The sequence below is a fragment of the Rhinopithecus roxellana genome, chromosome 12 (assembly GCF_007565055.1).
Source record: "Rhinopithecus roxellana isolate Shanxi Qingling chromosome 12, ASM756505v1, whole genome shotgun sequence".
Taxonomy (NCBI): Eukaryota; Metazoa; Chordata; class Mammalia; order Primates; family Cercopithecidae; genus Rhinopithecus; species Rhinopithecus roxellana.
In genome coordinates, this window is record NC_044560.1 from 108,486,763 (window position 1) to 108,505,133 (window position 18,371).

The 18,371-nt window shown below is 49.7% G+C and overlaps 1 protein-coding gene across 1 annotated transcript in view; it reads left to right on the forward strand.

The window, feature by feature from the left end:
* SULT2B1 (sulfotransferase family 2B member 1) overlaps nt 1-18,371 on the forward strand; it is a 49,119-nt gene that overhangs the window by 15,432 nt on the left and 15,316 nt on the right. The window contains exon 2 of the mRNA XM_010368656.2: nt 9,176-9,318. Within this exon, the coding sequence (XP_010366958.1) occupies nt 9,176-9,318 (143 nt within the window). The remainder of the gene's footprint in view (nt 1-9,175; nt 9,319-18,371) is intronic.

Sequence of the window (18,371 nt, forward strand, 5' to 3'; positions counted from 1 at the left end):
TTTAAATAAAAGTTTACCTACAGTAAACCACACAAATCTAAAGTGTGCTACTGTTTTGTGTGTGTTTGTTTCTGAGACAGGATCTTGCCCTGTCACCTAAGTAGTACAACCACAGCTCACTGAAGTCTCGACCTCCCCAGCTCAGACGATCCTTCCACCTCAGCCTGCCAAGTAGCTGAGAGAACAGGCACATGCCACCACACCAGGCTATTTTTTTTTTTTTTTTTTTTTTTTAAATGGAGTCTTACTCTGTTACCTGGAGTGCAGTGGCATGGTCTTGGCTCACTGCAACCTCCGCCTCCTGGGTTCAGGCAATTCTTCCACCTCAGCCTCCCAAGTAGCTGGGACTGCAGGCGTGTGCCACCACGTCCAGCTATTTTTGTATTTTTAGTAGAGACGGGGTTTCACGCTGTTGGCCAGGCTGGTCTTGAACTCCTGGTGTCAAACTCCTGACCTCGTGATCTGCCTGCCTCGGCTTCCCAAAGTGCTGGGATTGCAGGCGTGAACCACCGCACCTGGCCTAATTTTTTTAATTGTTATTTGTAGAGACGGAGTCTTACTATGTTGTCCAGGATGGTCTCAAACTGCTAGGCTCAAGTGATCTTCCCACCTTGGGCTCCTAAAATGCTGGGATCACAGGCACGAGCCACCGCACCCAGCCTAAAGTGTGCTCATTTTGAGAAATATATGTATGGCTGGGCGCGATGGCTTATACCTGTAAACCCAGCAATTTGGGAGGCCAAGGCTGGTGGATTGCTTGAGGCCAGGAGTTCGAGACCATCCTGGCCAACATGGCAAAACCCCATCTCTACTAAAAATACAAAAATTAGAGGGACATGCCAGGCGTGGTGGCTCACACCTGTAATTCTAGCACTTTGGGAGGCCGAGGTGGGTGGATTGCCTGAACTCAGGAGTTCCAGACTAGCGTGGGCAACATAGTAAAACCCCATCTCTACTAAAATACAAAGAATTAGCTGGGCGTGGCAGCGTGCTCCTGTAATCCCAGCTAGTTGGGAGGTTGAGATGGGAGAATCACTTGAGCCTGGGAGGCGGAGGTTGCAGTGAGCCGAGATTGCACCACTATACTCCAGTTTTGGTGACAGAGCGAGACTCTGTCAAAAAACAAAAAAAAGAAAAAAAAATTAGAGGGACGTGTTGGCGCACACCTGTAATCCCAGCTACTTGGGAGGTTGAGACATGAGAATGGCTTGAACCTGGGAGGTGGTGTTTGCAGTGAGCCGTGATTGTGTCATTACTCTCCAACCAGGGCGATAGAGCAAGACTTTGTCTCAAAGAGAGAGAAAGAGAGACAGAGAGAGAGAGAGATGTATGTATAACCCAAGTCCCTGTTGAGCTGTAAACTCCTTTTTGAGTGGCTGAATTCCAGCGTTTCTCTGGTCCGGACTCATTGACCCGGTCCTCTATGGTTTCTGGCCCCTCTTGGAACATCATTGTCATTATCGCCCTGGGATACGTTTCACTGTGCACTTCCTCAAGGGCATCTGTCTATTCCTTACATTTGCAGGGGGTCAGGTTCATTTGGGGATCTGGCAAATAGAACATAGTGTTTAACCAGGCGCGGTGGCTCACGCTTGTAATCCCAGCACTTTGGGAGGCCAAGGCAGGCAGATCACAAGGTCAGGAGTTTGAGACCAGCCTGACCAACATGGTGAAATCCCGTCTCTACTAAAAATACAAAAATTAGCCAGGCGTGGTGATGCACACCTGTAATCTCAGCTACTCAGGAGTCTAAGGCAGGAGTAATCGCTTGAACCCAGGAAGCAGGTTGCAGTGAGCCAAGATCATGACTTGGTGGCAGAGCGAGACTCTGTCTCAATAAAAAAAAAAAAAAAAAAAAAAAAAAAAAAAAAGAACACAGTGTTACCCATGGTCAGATATTGGCTTTTGAGGTAGGACATGGCACAGGGAAAATTTCTGCCACCTCCTAGCTCTCCTGCTAGTGGGGAAAGCAGATTTAAAGAAGGCAACAGACCAGGTGCGGTGGCTCATGCCTGTAACCCCAGCACTCTGGGAGGCTGAGGTGGGAGGGTCACTTGAGCCCAGGAGTTCAAGACCAATCTGAGCAACACGGTGAGACTCTATCTCTACAAAAAATGTAAACATTAGCCAGGTGCAGTGGTGTATGCCTGTAGTCCTAGCTACTCAGGAGGCTGAGCTGAGGCAGGAAAATCACTTGAGCCTGGGAGATTGAGGCGCAGAAAGCTGTGACTGCATCACTGCACTCCAGCCTGAGCAACAGAGCAAGGCCCTGTATCCAAAAAAATAAAAATAAGCAGGACACGGTGGCTCATGCCTGTAATCCCAGCACTTTGGGAGGCCAAGGCATGAGAATCCCATGAGCCCAGGAGTTCAAAACAAGCCTGGGCAACATAGCGAGACCCCTGTCTCTACAAAAAATTAAAAAATTAGCTGAGTGTGGTGGCACACACCTGTAGTCCCAGCTACTGGGGAAACTGAGGTGGGAGGATCGCTTGAGCCCAGGAGCTTGAGGGTGGAGGTCGAGGGTGTAGTGAGCCAAGATTGAGCCACTGCACTCCAGCCTGCGCAACAGAGTGAGACTCCGTCTCAAAAAAATATATATATATATATTAAAAGGGGCTGCAAAAGAGGCCAGCAGGATGTGGAGATGGGCAGTGAAGTGCACAGGGTGGGAGGTTTCTTGCTTTAGCCAAGGCGGTCAGGGAAGACCCAAGCCCTGAAGATGGAGAAGGAGCTGGCCTTGAATCCTGTAAATGTTCCCAAACGATCTCCCTAAGAGGTTATGCCAATCCCACTCCTGCTGAGAGAGTATCTCTGAGCCATGGCCAAGGGTGAGTCATCCTGCTGAGAGGTTGAGTTGGGGACGCCTGCCCAGATGGGCTCCAAATGCAAGCCTGTCCAGAGATGAGTGAGGGCGAGCCTGGTGGGGAGAACAGCCCGGACAGAGGCAGGGCAGGATGCCGGGACACTGCTCGGCGCGTCCTGGGAGTGAGGCGCATTGAACCCAGCTCAGGCTGGTGGGGGGGTCTTGGCAATGTTCTCTCTCCAAAGGCGAGTTGATCACAGGCGCCGGCAGTGAGTCAGCGAAACCGTGTGCCAGGGCTGCTGAGAAACCCCGCCTGCTGTCGGATTGCATTCCTGGAAGGGTGGGCCGCTCAGGGCCCTCCAGCTCCAGCCCCACTCAGACCCCAGAATCCTAGCAGCCCACTGCTCACTTCCTTTGCGCGCACTCTTCCTTCTGATCCTCACACACCGCTCCCTCTCTCGCTACCTTTAGTCTTTGCACAGATGTCCGGTTCCCAGAGGGGCCTCCCTGACACTGCCGTTCTAGCAGCATTTAGCATTTAGATAAATGACAAATTTTAGATTAAATATTAGATACATTTTAGATAAATTTTTATCTAACATTGCAAACCACTGGTCTCAGTGATACCTGTAATCCCAGCACTTTAGGGGGCTGAGGTGGGAGGATCGCTTGAGCCCAGGAGTTTTTTCTTTTTTTCTTATTTTTTTTAAGAGATTGGGGTCTTGTTCTGTGTAGCCCAGGCTGGTCTTGAACTCCTGGCCTCAAGCAATACTCCCATCTTGGCCTCCCAAAGTGTTGGGATTACAGGCATGAGCCACCATGCCTGGCTTCAAGATTTTTTTTTTTTTTTCTTTTTTTCTGAGACACAGACTCACTCTGTCACCCAGGCTGGAGTGCAGTGACACGATCCCAGCTCACTTCAACCCTCGCCTCCCAGGTTAAAATGATTCTCCTGCCTCAGGCTCCTGAGTAGCTGGGATTACAGGAATGCGCCACCACGCCTGGCTAATTTTGTATTTTTAGTAGAGATGGGGTTTCACCATATTGCCCAAGCTGGTCTCAAACTCCTGATGTCAAGTGATCCACCCGTCTCAGCCTCCCAAAGTGTTGGGATTAGAAGCATGAGCCACCTCGTGAAGATTGTTAATCACATCTGCAAAGTCCGTTTGGCCATTTTGGAACATAGTCTCAGATTTCAAGGATGAGGACAAGAACATCATTGGAGGCTGTGATTTGGCCAACCACAGCCACAGAGGCGGAGCTCTACAGAGTTTACCTTCCAGGTCTGGCTCTTTCGCCCAGCGCAATGCCTGGGAGACCCTTCCCTGTGTCTGTGGGTACCGCTGGTTTGCTTTTTTGTTTTGCTTTGTTTTTTTCCTGAGACGGAGTTTCACTATTGTTGCCCAGGCTGGAGTGCAATGGCGTGATCTCGGCTCACTGCAACCTCCACCTCCCAGGTTCAAGTGATTCTCCTGCCTCAGCCTCCCGAATAGCTGGGATTACAGGCGCACACCACCACACCCAGCTAATTTTTGTATTTTATTAGAGACGGGGTTTCGCCATGTTGGCCAGGCTGGTCTCGAACTCTTGACCTCAGGTGATTCGCCCACCCCAGCCTCCCAAAGTGCTGGGATTACAGGCGTGAGCCACTGCACCCAGCTTGCCCAGGCTAGTCTTGAATTCCTGGCTTCAAGAGATCCTCCTGCCTGGGTCCTTCAATAAATATTGACAAGCACCTCCCTGGTGCCAGGCTCTGCTAAGAGTGCTTTAGGTACATTGGCAAACAAGACAGAACAAAAAAAAAAACCAAATTTGTTTAAATTCCCAGGCTCATGGAGTTTACATGCAAGTGGAGAAGATGGTCAGTAAACCATCAGTGTCATATGTCAACTGTAGAGCAGCTCAGGAGTGACAGGTGTGATGGTAGGCAGAGCAGGGGAAGGGGGTGCAGGAGGACTAGCTGTAAACAGGATGCTCTGGGGTAGCCCTCATGATAAGGGGTGATATTGGGAGCAAAGACTTGAAAAAGGGGAGGACAAGAGGCGTGAGCCACTGTGCTCAGCTGTACTTGTATTTAATGAAAACTAATGGCTACTGTGTGACCTTGGGGGACTATATTAACCTCTCTGGGCCTCCATTTCTTCCAGCATAAAGTGGTCCTCTCACTACCCACCTTGTGAGGTTCTGGGAGAAGTCTAGGAGCATGCATGTTCTTGGCATAGAGTTTCTGTGCAGGTGGCTTCCATGCTGGTGCCAGGCCCTTTCCTGGGATTGGAGGGGGATGGGCAGAGGAAATTCAGAGGTTTGAGGAGGCTGTGTCCCCATCTCCTGGGGCAAGGAGGCTATTGGTCAAGAAGGTCTGCATTTAGAGGGTGACATCTGTGCCGGGAGCGGTGGCTCAAGCCTGTAATCCCAGCACTTTGGGAGGCCGAGATGGGCGGATCACAAGGTCAGGAGATCGAGACCATCTGGGCTAACCCGGTGAAACCCCGTCGCTACTAAAAAAATACAAAAAACTAGCCGGGCGAGGTGGTGGGCGCCTGTAGTCCCAGCTACTCGGGAGGCTGAGGCAGGAGAATGGCGTAAACCTGGGAGGCGGAGTTTGCAGTGAGCTGAGATCCAGCCACTGCACTCCAGCCCGGGAGACAGCGAGACTCCGTCTCAAAAAAAAAAAAAGGAGGGTGACATCTGACCTCTGTCGAGGTGGATGGAGGAGGTGGGAAAGGCACTCAGAGAGCGGAAAATGGGCGTGCCTAGAGCTGGTGTCCGCCGGAAGAAGGCCAGAGGAGGCAGTGACCTAGGGTTTGACTTGAAGGCACTGAGGTGCCACAGGATAGCTGGGAGCAGGAGGGGCAGCAGAGAAGACCTGGAAGAGGCTGAGTCCAGGGCCCACAGGGAAAGGAGAAGGCCTGAGGTGGGCAGGAATGCAGGAACAGAGAGGGAACCAGGGACTGGTAGGCCGTGGAGGAGGGAGGCAGGAGGCCTGGGAGGTTGGGCCTTTAAGAGTTGCGTGTCTGTCGGGTGTGGTGGCTCACACCTGGAATTCCAGCACTTTGGGAGGCCGAGGTGGGTGGATCACCTGAGATCAGGAGTTTGAGACCAGCCTGGCCAACATGGTGAAACCCCATCTCTATTAAAAATACAAAAATCATCCAGGCATGATAACAGGCACCTGTAGTCACAGCTATTCAGGAGTCTGAAGTAGGAGAATCGCTTGAACCTGGAAGGTGGAGGTTGCGGTGAGCCAAGATCATGTCACTGTACTCCAGCCTGGTGACAGAGCAGGACTCCATCTCAAAAAAATAAAAAAGGTAACATGTCCATTCGCCGTCCAGGAGGCTGAGTCGTTCCCAGCAATCACCTGCCTGCTGCGGCCACCAACCCGGAGCTCTGTCTGCTGTCCCTGCCCCCAGCCTCTCGCTGGCTCAATTGTTCCCTTCATTCCTCCACTCGAATCGAGCGATATCGGCATGTCAGGCCCTGGATGTGTTCTGTGGGAACCAACAGGCCTGTGACCCAGGCATAGAGAAGGTCGCCCCAGGCAGATTTGTTCTACAAGGTGGACAGCAGGCGCAGGGCACCTGTTTTAGGAATGCGAGGATGCAGCTACAAAAGCGCTTGGGCGGGTGTCGGGGGCGCTCCTTGGTGGGCTCAGTGCTCAGGCCCAGAGAGTGGCAGGTCAGGGGGGCATTTCCAGGAGCGGGAACAGCAGCTCCAGGGGCCCAGAGGTGGGACTAGTGCTCGGTGCATTTGGAGGTCTTGGCTGGACTGTGGGGTTCATGGGGAAGGAGGGCCTGAGTCTACAGGGCTCAGAGGTCACCGCAGCTTGGGTTCAAATCCCAACTCTGTTCAGTTCTTGTGTGGCCACAGCCAAATTGCTTCCCTTCTTGAACCTCTATGTCCTTTCTATAGCACTGGAACCTACAGCGAGAGCCCGATTCTACCACACCCACTGCACGACAATTGGTTTGTTTGTATGTTTGTTTCTAGAGGCAGGGTCTCACTCTGTCACCCAGGCTGGAGTGCAGTGGCGCAATCTCAGCTCACTGCAGCCTCAAACTCCTGGCTCAATTGATCCTCCTGCCTCAAACTCCCAAGTAGCTGGGACTACACGTATATGCCACTACACTCAGCTAATTTTTAATTTTTACACAGAGACAGTGTTCTTGTTATGTTGCTCATGCTGGTCTCGAACTCCTGTCCTCCAGTAATCCTCCTGTCTTGGCCTCCCAAAGTGCTGGGACTTCAGGTGCGAGCCACTGCGCCCAGCCGCTGAGGAGTTTTCAAAGCGTCCGCAGCACCCAGGGCTGAGAACTGCTACAGCAGCTGAAAGCCATAAGTGTCTTTGACTTTCCTTTTGTCCTGGTAAACCCCTTCATTCCTTCCTTCCTTCCTACACTCAGTCAATCAAACGCTGGTTGAACACCAACATGTCCCAGCACTGTGGGCTCCACCCTGGCCTCCGGGGAGTGGTGGTGGGACTCCCAATTTGGAGATTGTAGGTGCCAAGAGGAATGGGCAAGATGCCCTCCCATTCATTCATTCCTTCAGGGCTTCTCCAAGGGCACAGGGTCTTTTCTTGTTGGCATCTGGGTTTTCCTCTCCTGTAAGCTGGGAAGGAGCTTTCTCCCTCAAGGAGCTATTGTCCAGATCAAAGACTAAAATAATGCTAAACAGAGCTTCCGTTTCCTGATAAATGTATGGGGAGCCAGGCACTTAAAATATATTATCCCGTTGAATCCCCAAGTAGGATTAAAACCTCAAGGCAGAGATTGCTCTTATCCTCACGTGACAGATGACGAAACTGAGGATCAAAGAATTGAGGTCCACTGCCCAAGGCACAGAAAGGGCAAGTAGGACCTATGGCCCAGCCAAGGCCCAGCAGGCACTCGGTAGCTAATACTCCTGAAAACTGATTACCTCACCGCGCCTGCCCACTGGACTAAATCTGCCTGGTAACCGATGACATCATCACTAATTCCACACCCACACTCAACCTATGGGATAACTGATGACATCACTGAACAAAGTAACTGCAGTTTATTGAAGGCCTACTGTGTGCGCAAGGTTGTGCTAAGCAGGCCCTCCTCTGAGTTCACATAAGGCCCCGTGGTGCCTGCTACTGCATGAAATAATCATAATAAATTTAGCTCAAAGTTACGGAATGCAGACTCTGAGCTAGGCTCTGTTTTAATCTTTTTTTTTTTTTTTTTTGAGACAGAGTCTTGCTCTGTCCCCTGGGCTGGAGTGCAATGGCGCAATCTCGGCTCACTGCAACCTCCACCTCTTGGATTCAAGCAATTCTCCTGCCTCAACCTCCCGAGTAGCTGGGATTGCAGGTGCCCACCACCACACCCGGCTAATTTTTGTGTTTGTTTTTGTTTTTCTTTTTGTTTTTGAGATGAAGTCTCACTCTGTTGCCCAAGCTGGAGTGCAGTGGCATGATGTCAGCTAAGTGCAACCTCAACCTCCTGATCTCGTGATCCACCCGTCTTGACCTCCCAAAGTGCTGGGACAACAGGCGTGAGCCACCTCACCCGGTATCTTTTTATTTAAAAAAAAATTGTTTTGCCGGGCGCGGTGGCTCAAGCCTGTAATCCCAGCACTTTGGGAGGCCGAGACGGGTGGATCACGAGGTCAGGAGATCGAGACCATCCTGGCTAACATGGTGAAACCCCGTCTCTACTAAAAAAATACAAAAATCCAGCTGCGCAAGGTGGCGGGCGCCTGTAGTCCCAGCTACTCAGGAGGCTGAGGCAGGAGAATGGCGGGAACCCGGAAGGCAGAGCTTGCAGTGAGCTGAGATCCGGCCACTGAACTCCAGCCTGGGCGATAGAGCGAGACTCCATCTCAAAAAAAATAAAAATAAATAAATAAAATTTTTAAATATTTTATTTTTATTATTTTTATTTTATTTTATTTTTGAGATGGAGTTTCGCTCTTGTCGCCCAAACTGCAGTGCAATGGCACCACAATCTCAGCTCACTGCAACCTCCGTCTCCTGGGTTCAAGCGATTCTCCTGCCTCAGCCTCGGAGTAACTGGGATTACAGGCATGCGCCACCACGCCCAGCTAATTTTTGTCTTTTTAGTAGAGACAGGGTTTCACCATGTTGGCCAGGCTGGTCTCGAACTCCTGACCTCAGGGGATTCACCCGCCTCCGCCTCCCAAAGTGCTGGGATTACAAGCGTGCGCCACTGTGCCCGACCAGCTTTATAAGGTTTATAGGGACAGTGTCACCACTTTACAGAAGAGGGACCAAGGCTCTGAGGAGGAAGTTCCCTGCCAGGGTCCGAGTGGCGCCACCCTGAGAACCCTGGCACCCACCTCCCTGCTCTCCCTCATGGCGTCTCCCCCACCCTTCCACAGCCAGAAGTTGCCAGGTGAATACTTCCGGTACAAGGGCGTCCCCTTCCCCGTCGGCCTGTACTCGCCCGAGAGCATCAGCTTGGCGGAGAACACCCAAGATGTGCGGGACGACGACATCTTTATCATCACCTACCCCAAGTCAGGTACCTGCGGGCTGCGGGCGTCCGGGGCTGGGGAGCGTGGGGAGGGGATGCGGCGGAGGACGGGAAAGGCACATCGAGGAAGAAGGGAGGAGGAAAAGCGGGGCCGGGTTTGTTCAGAACTGTGCCCCTGCCAGAAGTAGCCTCCCAGGGATACGCACCCGGCGCCCAGTCTCTCCCCTCCAGGTCAGTTCTCAACACTTCGCCTTCCCTGACCTCCCTGGCTGAAATAGGGCCCTCATTCTGTCCCTCCCTGTCCTCTTTACCCTCTACTTTTCTTTTATCTTTTCTTCTCTTCTCTTCTTTTCTGTTTTCTTTTCTTTTCTTTTTTGTAGAGATGGGGTCTTGCGACGTTGCCCAGGCTGGTCTTGAACTCCTGATCTCAAGTGATCTTTCCGCCTCGGCCTCCCAAAGTGCTGGGATTACAGGCATGAACTACCACACCTGACCATTTTTATTTTTATTTTTTGAGACAAGGTCTTGCTCTGTCACTCAGGCTGGGGGTGCAGTGGTGCAATATCAGCTCATCAACCCTCCCATCCTCCCAAAGTGCTGGGACTACAGGTGCTGGTCACCACCTAATTGTATACCTTTTTCTTTTTTGGAGGTCTTGCTCTGTCATCCAGGCTGCAATGTGGTGGTACAATCTCAGCTCATTGCAGCCTCGACCTCCTGGACTCAAGTGATCTGCCCACCTCAGCCTCCTGGGTAGCTGGAACCACAGGTGTGCACCACCACACCTAGATAACTTTTGTAGAGACGGGGTTTCATCATGTTGCACAGGCTGGTCTTGAACTCCTGGGCTCAAGCAAACTTTCTGCCTCAGCCTCCCAAAGTGCTGGAATTACAGGTGTGAGCCACCGCACCCAGCTAAATTGTATACTTTAAAGTGATGGATTATATACAATTTGAGTGTTTGAGTTTGAGACCAGCCTGGGCAAAACGGCAAACCCCCAGTCTATTTTTTTTTTTTTTTTTTTTTTTTTTTTTTTTTTTTTTTTTTTTTTTTTTTTGTGATGGAGTCTTGCTCTGTGGCCCAGGCTGGAGTGTAGTGGCATGATCTCGGCTCACTGAAACCTTCGCCTCCCGGGTTCAAGCAATTCTCTGCCTCAGCCTCCTGAGTAGCTGGGATCAAAGGTGCCCACCACCACCCATGGCTACTTTTTTTTTTTTTTTTTTGTATTTTTAGTAGAGACGGGGTTTCACCATCTTGGTCAGGCTGGTCTTTAACTCCTGACCTCATGATCTACCAGCCTCAAAGTGTTGGGATTACAGGCGGAAGCCACCGAGCCCAGAATTTTTTTTTTTTTTTTGAGACAGAGTCTTGTTCTGTTGCCCAGGTTGGAGTGCAGTGGCGTGATCTCGGCTCACTGCCACCTCTGCCTCCTGGGTTCAAGCGATTCTCCTGCCTCAGCCTCCCGAGTATCTGGGACTACAGGCATGCGCCACCACGCCCAGCTAATTTTTGTATTTTTAGTAGAGACGAAGTTTCACTATGTTGGCCAGGATGGTCTCTATCTCTTGACCTCGTGATCTGTCTGCCTCAGCCTCCCAAAGTGCTGGGATTACAGGCGTGAGCCCAGTCAATTAGTAGCATTTAAATGACCAAAGGGAAATAACAAAAACTCTTTCTTCCCTTTTTTCTCCTCTCTTCCCCACCTCCTCCGACAAGTATTTATTAAACACATATTATGTGCCCTGCACTGTTCTAAGAACAAAGAAAGCTGCAACTCTCCAGACACACTGAAATGTCTGCCTTTATGAAGCTCACATTGCGGTGGGGGAACCCAGAGAATAAATCAACAAATAAAAATATGACACTATGAAAAAAACCATATGACACTATGACTGGTGGCAATAAATGCTGTGAAGAAAAGTAGAGGGTAGGCGGGCCGTAGTGGCTCATGCCTGTAACCTCAACACTTTGGGAGGCTGAAGTAGGAGGATCACTTGAGGCCAAGAGTTCAAGGCCAGCCTGGGCAACATAGCAAGACCCCATCTCTACAAAATAAAATAACCAGGCATGGTGCTGTGCACCTGTAGTCCCAGCTACTCGGGAGGCTGAGGCAGGAGGATCACTTTAGCTGGAGAGGTTGAGGCTGCAGTGAGCTGTGATCACACAACTGCACTTCAGCCTGGGCAACAGAGTGAGACACTGTTTCAACAAAAAGAAAAAGGGTACAATTCAATGACTTTGCCATGTTCAATAGCATGTGGTCATCCATTACCACAATCAATTTTAGAATATTTTCAGCCAAGCACAGTGGCTCACACCCATAATCCCAACACTTTGGGAAGCCGAGGCAGGAGGAACTCTTGAGCCTAGGCCAGCCTGGCCAACATGGCGAGACCCCCTCTCTTCAAAACATACAAAAATTAGCCAGGCATCATAATGCATGCCTGTAGTCCCAGCTACTTGGGAGTCTGAGGTGGGAGGATCGCCTGAGCCTGGGAGGTGGAGGTTGTAGTGAGATGTGTTCACCCCACTGCACTCCAGCCTGAGTGGCAGAGACTCTGTCTCAAAAATAAAACACTGAGTGGGCCGGGCACTGTGGCTCATGCCTGCAATCCCAGCAGTTTGGAGGCCAAGGCGGGTGGATCACTTGAGGTCGGGAGTTCGAGACTAGCCTGGCCAACACGGTGAAGCCCCGTCTCTACTAAAATACAACAACTAGCCAGGCATGGTGGCACACACCTGTAATCCCAGTACTCCACAGGCTGAGGCAGGAGAATCACTTGGAACCCGGGAGATGGAGGTTGCAGTGAGCCGAGAGTGTGCCACTGCACTCCAGCCTTGGCGATAGAGCGAGACCTTGTCTCAAAGATAAAAATAAAAATAAAAAATAAAGAATATTATCATCATCCAACAAGAAACTCTAGACCTATAAACCATCACCTCCCAATCCTCACATCCCCTCCCCCCAGGCCCTGGTAACCACCAATCTCCATTCTGTTTCTATGGATTTGTCTATTTTGGGCATTTCATGGAAATGGAATCTACACTATGTGGCCTCTTGTGTCTGGTTTCTTCCTGAACATCACATTGTCCAGGTTCAACCACATTGTAGCATGTGTCAGAGTTTCATTCCTTTTTATGGTCCAATAATATTTTATGTTATGTGTAAACTATATTTTATTTATTCATCAGTTGATAAGCATTTGGATTATTTTCACTTTGGGCTTATTATGAGTGAAGCCGCTGTGAACATTGCACACAAGTTTTTTGTTTTTTGTTTTTTTGCGGTGAAGTCTCGCTCTTATCCCTCAGGCTGGAGTGCAGTGGTGTAATCTCGGCTCACTGCAACTTCTACCTCCCGGGTTCAAGCGATTCTCCTGCCTCAGCCTCCTGAGTAGCTGGAATTACAGGCACCTGCCACCACATCCAGCTCATTTTTGTAATTTTTAGTAGAGACGGGGTTTCACTATGTTGGCCAGGCTGGTCTCAAACTCCTGACCTCAGGTGATCTGCCTGCCTCAGCCTCCCAAAGTGCTGGGATTACAGGTGTGAGCCACCGCGCCCGGCCTTGCATGCAAGTTCTTGTTTCTATTTTTATTTTTTGAGGCAGGGTCTCCATCTTTCACCCAGGCTGGAGTGCAGTGGTGTGGTCTTGGCTCACTGCAGCCTTGACCTCCTGGGCTCAAACTATCCTCCCACCTGAGCCTCCTGAGTAGCTGGGACGACAAGTGCACACCAACACACCCAGTTAATTAAAAAACATTTTTTTGGCCAGGCGCGGTGGCTCACGCCTGTAATCCCAGCACTTTGGGAGGCCGAGGTGGGCGGATCACAAGGTCAGGAGATCGAGACCATCCTGGCTAACACAGTGAAACCCCGTCTCTACTAAAAATACAAAAAAAAAATTAGCCAGGCGTGGTGGCGGGCGCCTGTAGTCCCAGCTACTCGGGAGGTTGAGGCAGGAGAATGGCGTGAACCCAGGAGGCGGAGCTTGCAGTGAGCCGAGATTGGGCCACTGCACTCCAGCCTGGGTGACAGAGCGAGACTCCGTCTCAAAAAAAACATTTCTTTTTTTCCACAGACAAGGTATCACTGTGTTGCCCAGACTGGTCTCAAACTCAGGGGCTCAAGCAGTTCTCCCTTCTTGGCCTCCCAAAGTGTTGGGATTTCAGGAGTGAGTCTCTGCACCGGGCCCTGCACACAAGTTCTTATGTGGACATGTGTTTTCTTTTTTTTTATGGAGACAGGGTCTCACTGTTGCCCAGGGTGCAGTGCAGTGTCGAGATCTCAGTTCACTGCAACCTCCGCCTCCACGGGTTTAAGCAATTCTCCTGCCTCAGCCTCCTGAGTAGCTGGAATTACAGCCGCCCACCACCACGCTTGGCTAATTTTTGTATTTTTAATAGAGACGGGGTTTCCCCATGTTGGCCAGGCTGGTTTCAAACTCCCAACCTCAGTTAATCCACCCGCCTCGGCCTGCCAAAGTGCTGGGATTACAGACGTGAGCCACCGTGCCAGCCCAAAGGGCTTTTTCGATTCTTCCCAGCAATAGGTGACCCTCTATTGCCCCACATCTTCTCCAGTGATTAGCATCAACAGGAATTTCTTTATTTACTGGAGACAAGGTCTTGCTCGGTTGCCCAGGCTGAAGTGTAGTGGCGAGATCATGGCTCACTGCAACCTCCACCTCCCGGGCACAAGCGATCTTCCCATCCCAGCCTCCCTAACAACCACCACACCCAGCTAATTTTTATAGCAATAAGGGTCTCTGGTTGGTCTCGAATGCCTGGGTTCAAGCGATCTTCCTGCCTCAGCCTCCCAAAGTGCTGGGATTACAGGCATGAGCCACCCTGCCTGGCCAGTTTTTTTTCTAAAGCTATTTTGAAAGGTGCATACTGGTATTTCACTGTGGTTTTAATTTGCATTTCCCTAACAGCTAATGGTGTTTGAGCATCTTTTGTGTGCTCATTAGCCATCATATATATTTCTTTCTGTTTGTTTGTTCTGTTACTTGCCACTGACTTGAAGCTCACAAATATATTCTTTGGCAAATTGTTGATATATTTTCCCTTTTCTTTTTTTTTTTTTTTGGAGATGGAATCTTGCTCTGTCGCCCAGGCTGCAATGCAGTGGTTTGATCTCGACTCACTGCAACCTCTGCCTCCTGAGTTCAAGCAATTCTCCTGCTTCAGGCTCCCGAGTAGCTGGGACTATAGGCATGCACCACCACACCCGGCTAATTTTTATATTTTTTAGTAGAGACAGGGTTTCACCATATTGATCAGGCTGGTCTTGAACTCCTGACCTCAAGTGATCCGCCCTCCTCGGCCTCCCAAAGTGCTGAGATTACAGGCGTGAGCCACCACGCCCGGCCATATTTTTCCTCTTTTGAATTGGATTGTTTTCTTATCATTGAGATTTGAGAGTTCTTTATATGAACTGAGAACAGATCCTTGATCAGATACTTGTTTTGCAAATATTTTCTCCCAATCAATGGCTTGTCTTTCCATTTTCTTATCAGACTCTTCTCAGAGTATGTTTATTATTATTATTATTATTATTATTATTATTAAGATGAAGTCTCACTCTGACGACCAGGCTGGAGTGTAGTGGTGCCATCTTGGCTCACTGTAACCTCTGCCTCCTGGATTCAAGCGATTCTCCTGCCTCAATCTCCCGAGTAGCTGGGATTACAGGTGCGTGCCACTATGCCTGGCTAATTTTTATATTTTTAGTAGAGATGGGGCTTTGCCATGTTGGCCAGGCTGGTCTCGAACTCCTGACCTCAGGTGATCCACCCGCCTCGGCCTCCCAAAGTACTGGGATTACAGGCATGAGCCACTGCGCCCGGTCTTGATTTTGCTTGTTTTTCTTTCTCATTGTCCCATCTTGGAACTTTAAACAAATAACTTTCTGGGTTTTTTTTTTTTTTTTTTTTTACAGTTCCATAGTATTTCATGACACAGGATATACAATAATTCTTGCTTAACCAGTTTCCTACTGATTGATATTAATGTTCAATCTTTTGCCTGTGTATACAATGTAAACGGTATGCACAGTATCTTGTACATGCAGTACTTGGCATTGAATACATTTATCTCCAGGACAAATACCTGGACATAGAATTGCTTGGTCAGAGTCGGTACATTTGTAATTCTGATATATAATGGCTACATTTCCCTCTGTAGAAATTGTGGAAACTTGTTCTCCAAGCCAGGCGGGGTGGTTCAAGCCTGTAATCCCAGCACTTTTGGGAGGTCGGAGCAGGCGGATCACTTGAGGTCAGGAGTAGGAGAACAGCCTGGCCTACATGACCCCATATCTACTAAAAATACAAAAATTAGCTGGGCATGGTGGCACATGCCTGTGGTCCCAACTACTCGGGAGGCTGAGGCATGAGAATCGCTTGAACTGGGGAGGCAGAGGTTGCAGTGAACCAAGATCGCACCAATGCACTCCAGCCTGGGCAACAGGGCAAGACCTTGTCTCAAAATAAAATGAAAAAAGAATTATTTGCAGTTGGGCATGGTGGCTCATGCCTGTAATCCCAGCACTTTGGGAGGCCAAGGCAAGTGGATAGCTTAAGCCCAGGAGTTCAAGACCAGCCTGAGCAACATGGCAAAATCCTATCTCTACAAAAAAATAAAAATAAAATTAGCCAGGTGCGGTGGTGCATGGCTGTAGTCCCAGCTACTTGGGAGGCTGAGGTGGGAGAATCACCTGAGCCTAGAAGGTTGAGGCTGCAGTGAGCCATGATTATGCCATAACACTCCAGCTTGGGGAAGACGGCGAGACCCTGACTCAGAAAGAAAAAAAAAAAAAAAAAAAACTTGAGCCAGGCATGGTGGCGTGTACCTGGAATCCCACTACTTAGGAGTTTAAGGGACAATAATCACTTGAATCCGGGAGGCGGAGCTTGCAGTGAGCCGAGATTGCGCTACTGAACTCCAGCCTGGGTGACAGAGCGAGACTCTCTCAAAGAGAGAGAGAGGGAGAGAGAGAGAATTATTTGCACACATTAGGTGGCTATTACTTAGAAAATAACATGTGGCCAGGTGCAGTGGTTCGTACCTATTATCCCAACACTCTGGGAGGCCAAAGTGGGAGGATCGTTTGAGCCCAGGATTTCAAGATCAGCCTGGGCAACATAATGAGACCCTGTCTCTATCAAAAAAAAAAAAGAAATTTAAGAAAAAAAAAACAGAATAGTCCAGGCACAGTGGCTCATGCCTGTAATCCCAGCACTTTGGGAGGCCGAGGCAGATGGATCACCTGAGGTCAGGAGTTCAAGACCAGCCTGACTAACATGGAGAAACCCCATCTCTACTAAAAATACAAAATTAGCTGGGCGTGGTGGCGGGCGCCTGTAATCCCAGCTACTCAGGAGGCTGAGACAGGAGAATCACTTGAACCCTGGAGGTGGAGGTTGCAGTGAGCCGAGATCACACCATTGCACTCCAGCCTGGGCAACAACAGTGAAACTCCATATCAAAAAAAGAGAAAAAAAGAAAAGAAAAAAACAGAATAGAAGAAAATACCAAGTGTGGCAAGGATGTTGAGAAAATGGGACTCTTGTGCACTGTTGGTGAGCATGTAGAATGGTACAGCTGCTATGGAAAACAATTTAGCAGTTCCTCAAAAAATTAAACATAGAATTACCATATAAACTCAGCAGTTCAACTTCTGGGAATATGCCCAAAAGAACTAAACTTTAGGTGGGGAGACTGTAACAGATATTTGTACACCAATGTTCATAGCCACATTATTTGCAATTACCAAAAGCTGAAACTATCCAAATGTCTGTTGATTAATGAATGGATAAACAAATTATGCTATACCAATACAATGGAATATTATTCAGCCTTAAAAAGGAAGGAAATTCGACCGAGTGTGATGGCTCATGCCTGTAATCCCAGCACTCTGGTAGGCCGAGGCAGGTGGATCACCTGAGGTCAGGAGTTCAAGACCGGCCTGGCCAACATGGTAAAACCCCATCTCTACTAAAAATACAAAAATTAGCTGGGCCTGGTGGTGCACACCTGTAGTCCCAGCTACTCGGGAAGCTGAGGCATGAGAATCGCTGGAACCCAGGAGACGGAGGTTGCAGTGAGCCGAGATTGCACCACTGCACTCCAGCCTGGTCAACACAGCCAGACTCTCTCAAACAAACAAACAGACAAACAAAAAACAAAAGGCCAGGCACGGTGGCTCATGCCTGTAATCCCAGCACTTTCGGAGGCTGAGGCAGGCAGATCACAAGGTCAAGAGATCGAGGTCATCCTTACCAACATGGTGAAACCCCGTCTCTACTAAAAATACAAAAATTAGCAGGGTGTAGTAGCGTGCGCCTGTAATCCCAGCTACTTGAGAGGCTAAGGCAGGAGAATTGCTTGAACCCAGGAGGTGGAGGTTGCAGTGAGCTGAGATCGCACCATTGCACTCCAGCCTGGGAACAGAGCAAGACTCCATCTCAAACAAACAAACAAACAACACCACACATAGGAATAACTAAACTAGGGAGAAGCCACTTCCTCTAGGGCTAAAGCCAAACTCCCGAGGAAGACAGAAATTGGGAAGAAGGACTTGCCTGCCCAACCCGCTCCCCACCCAAGATTAGAGTTTCACTGCAGAGGTATGGCCATGGCCCACTGGGTGACTGAGAAGTTCATTGAGGTGCAACAAGCCACTGAAATTTGCTAGGGGGAGGGGTAAACGTCACTGGGTGTCCAGTGCAGGGCTGGTCCCTGTCCATCACAAGATTCCTCTGAGAGGGGCCCCTGAGAATGAGGAAGAGAAGCCCGTGAGAATCAGGAAGAGCCCCATCCTCATTCAGTGTTCCTCCAGCGCCCTCTGCTGACAAGGCTTAACACTGAGCTAGCTGGCAGAGGAGAAATGTTTACAGGGTCCAGCTCCAATATCACAAACCGGGAGAGAGGCCTGAAGTTGGAGCCACCAGCCTGTAAACTGATAACTGGTACAGGGTGGTTGTTAGAATGAAAACCAGTGAATGGATTGGATGTGGTGGCTTACGCCTGTAATCCCAGCACTTTGGGAGGCCAAGGTAGGAGGATGGCTAGAGGCCAGGAGCTCCAGACCAGCC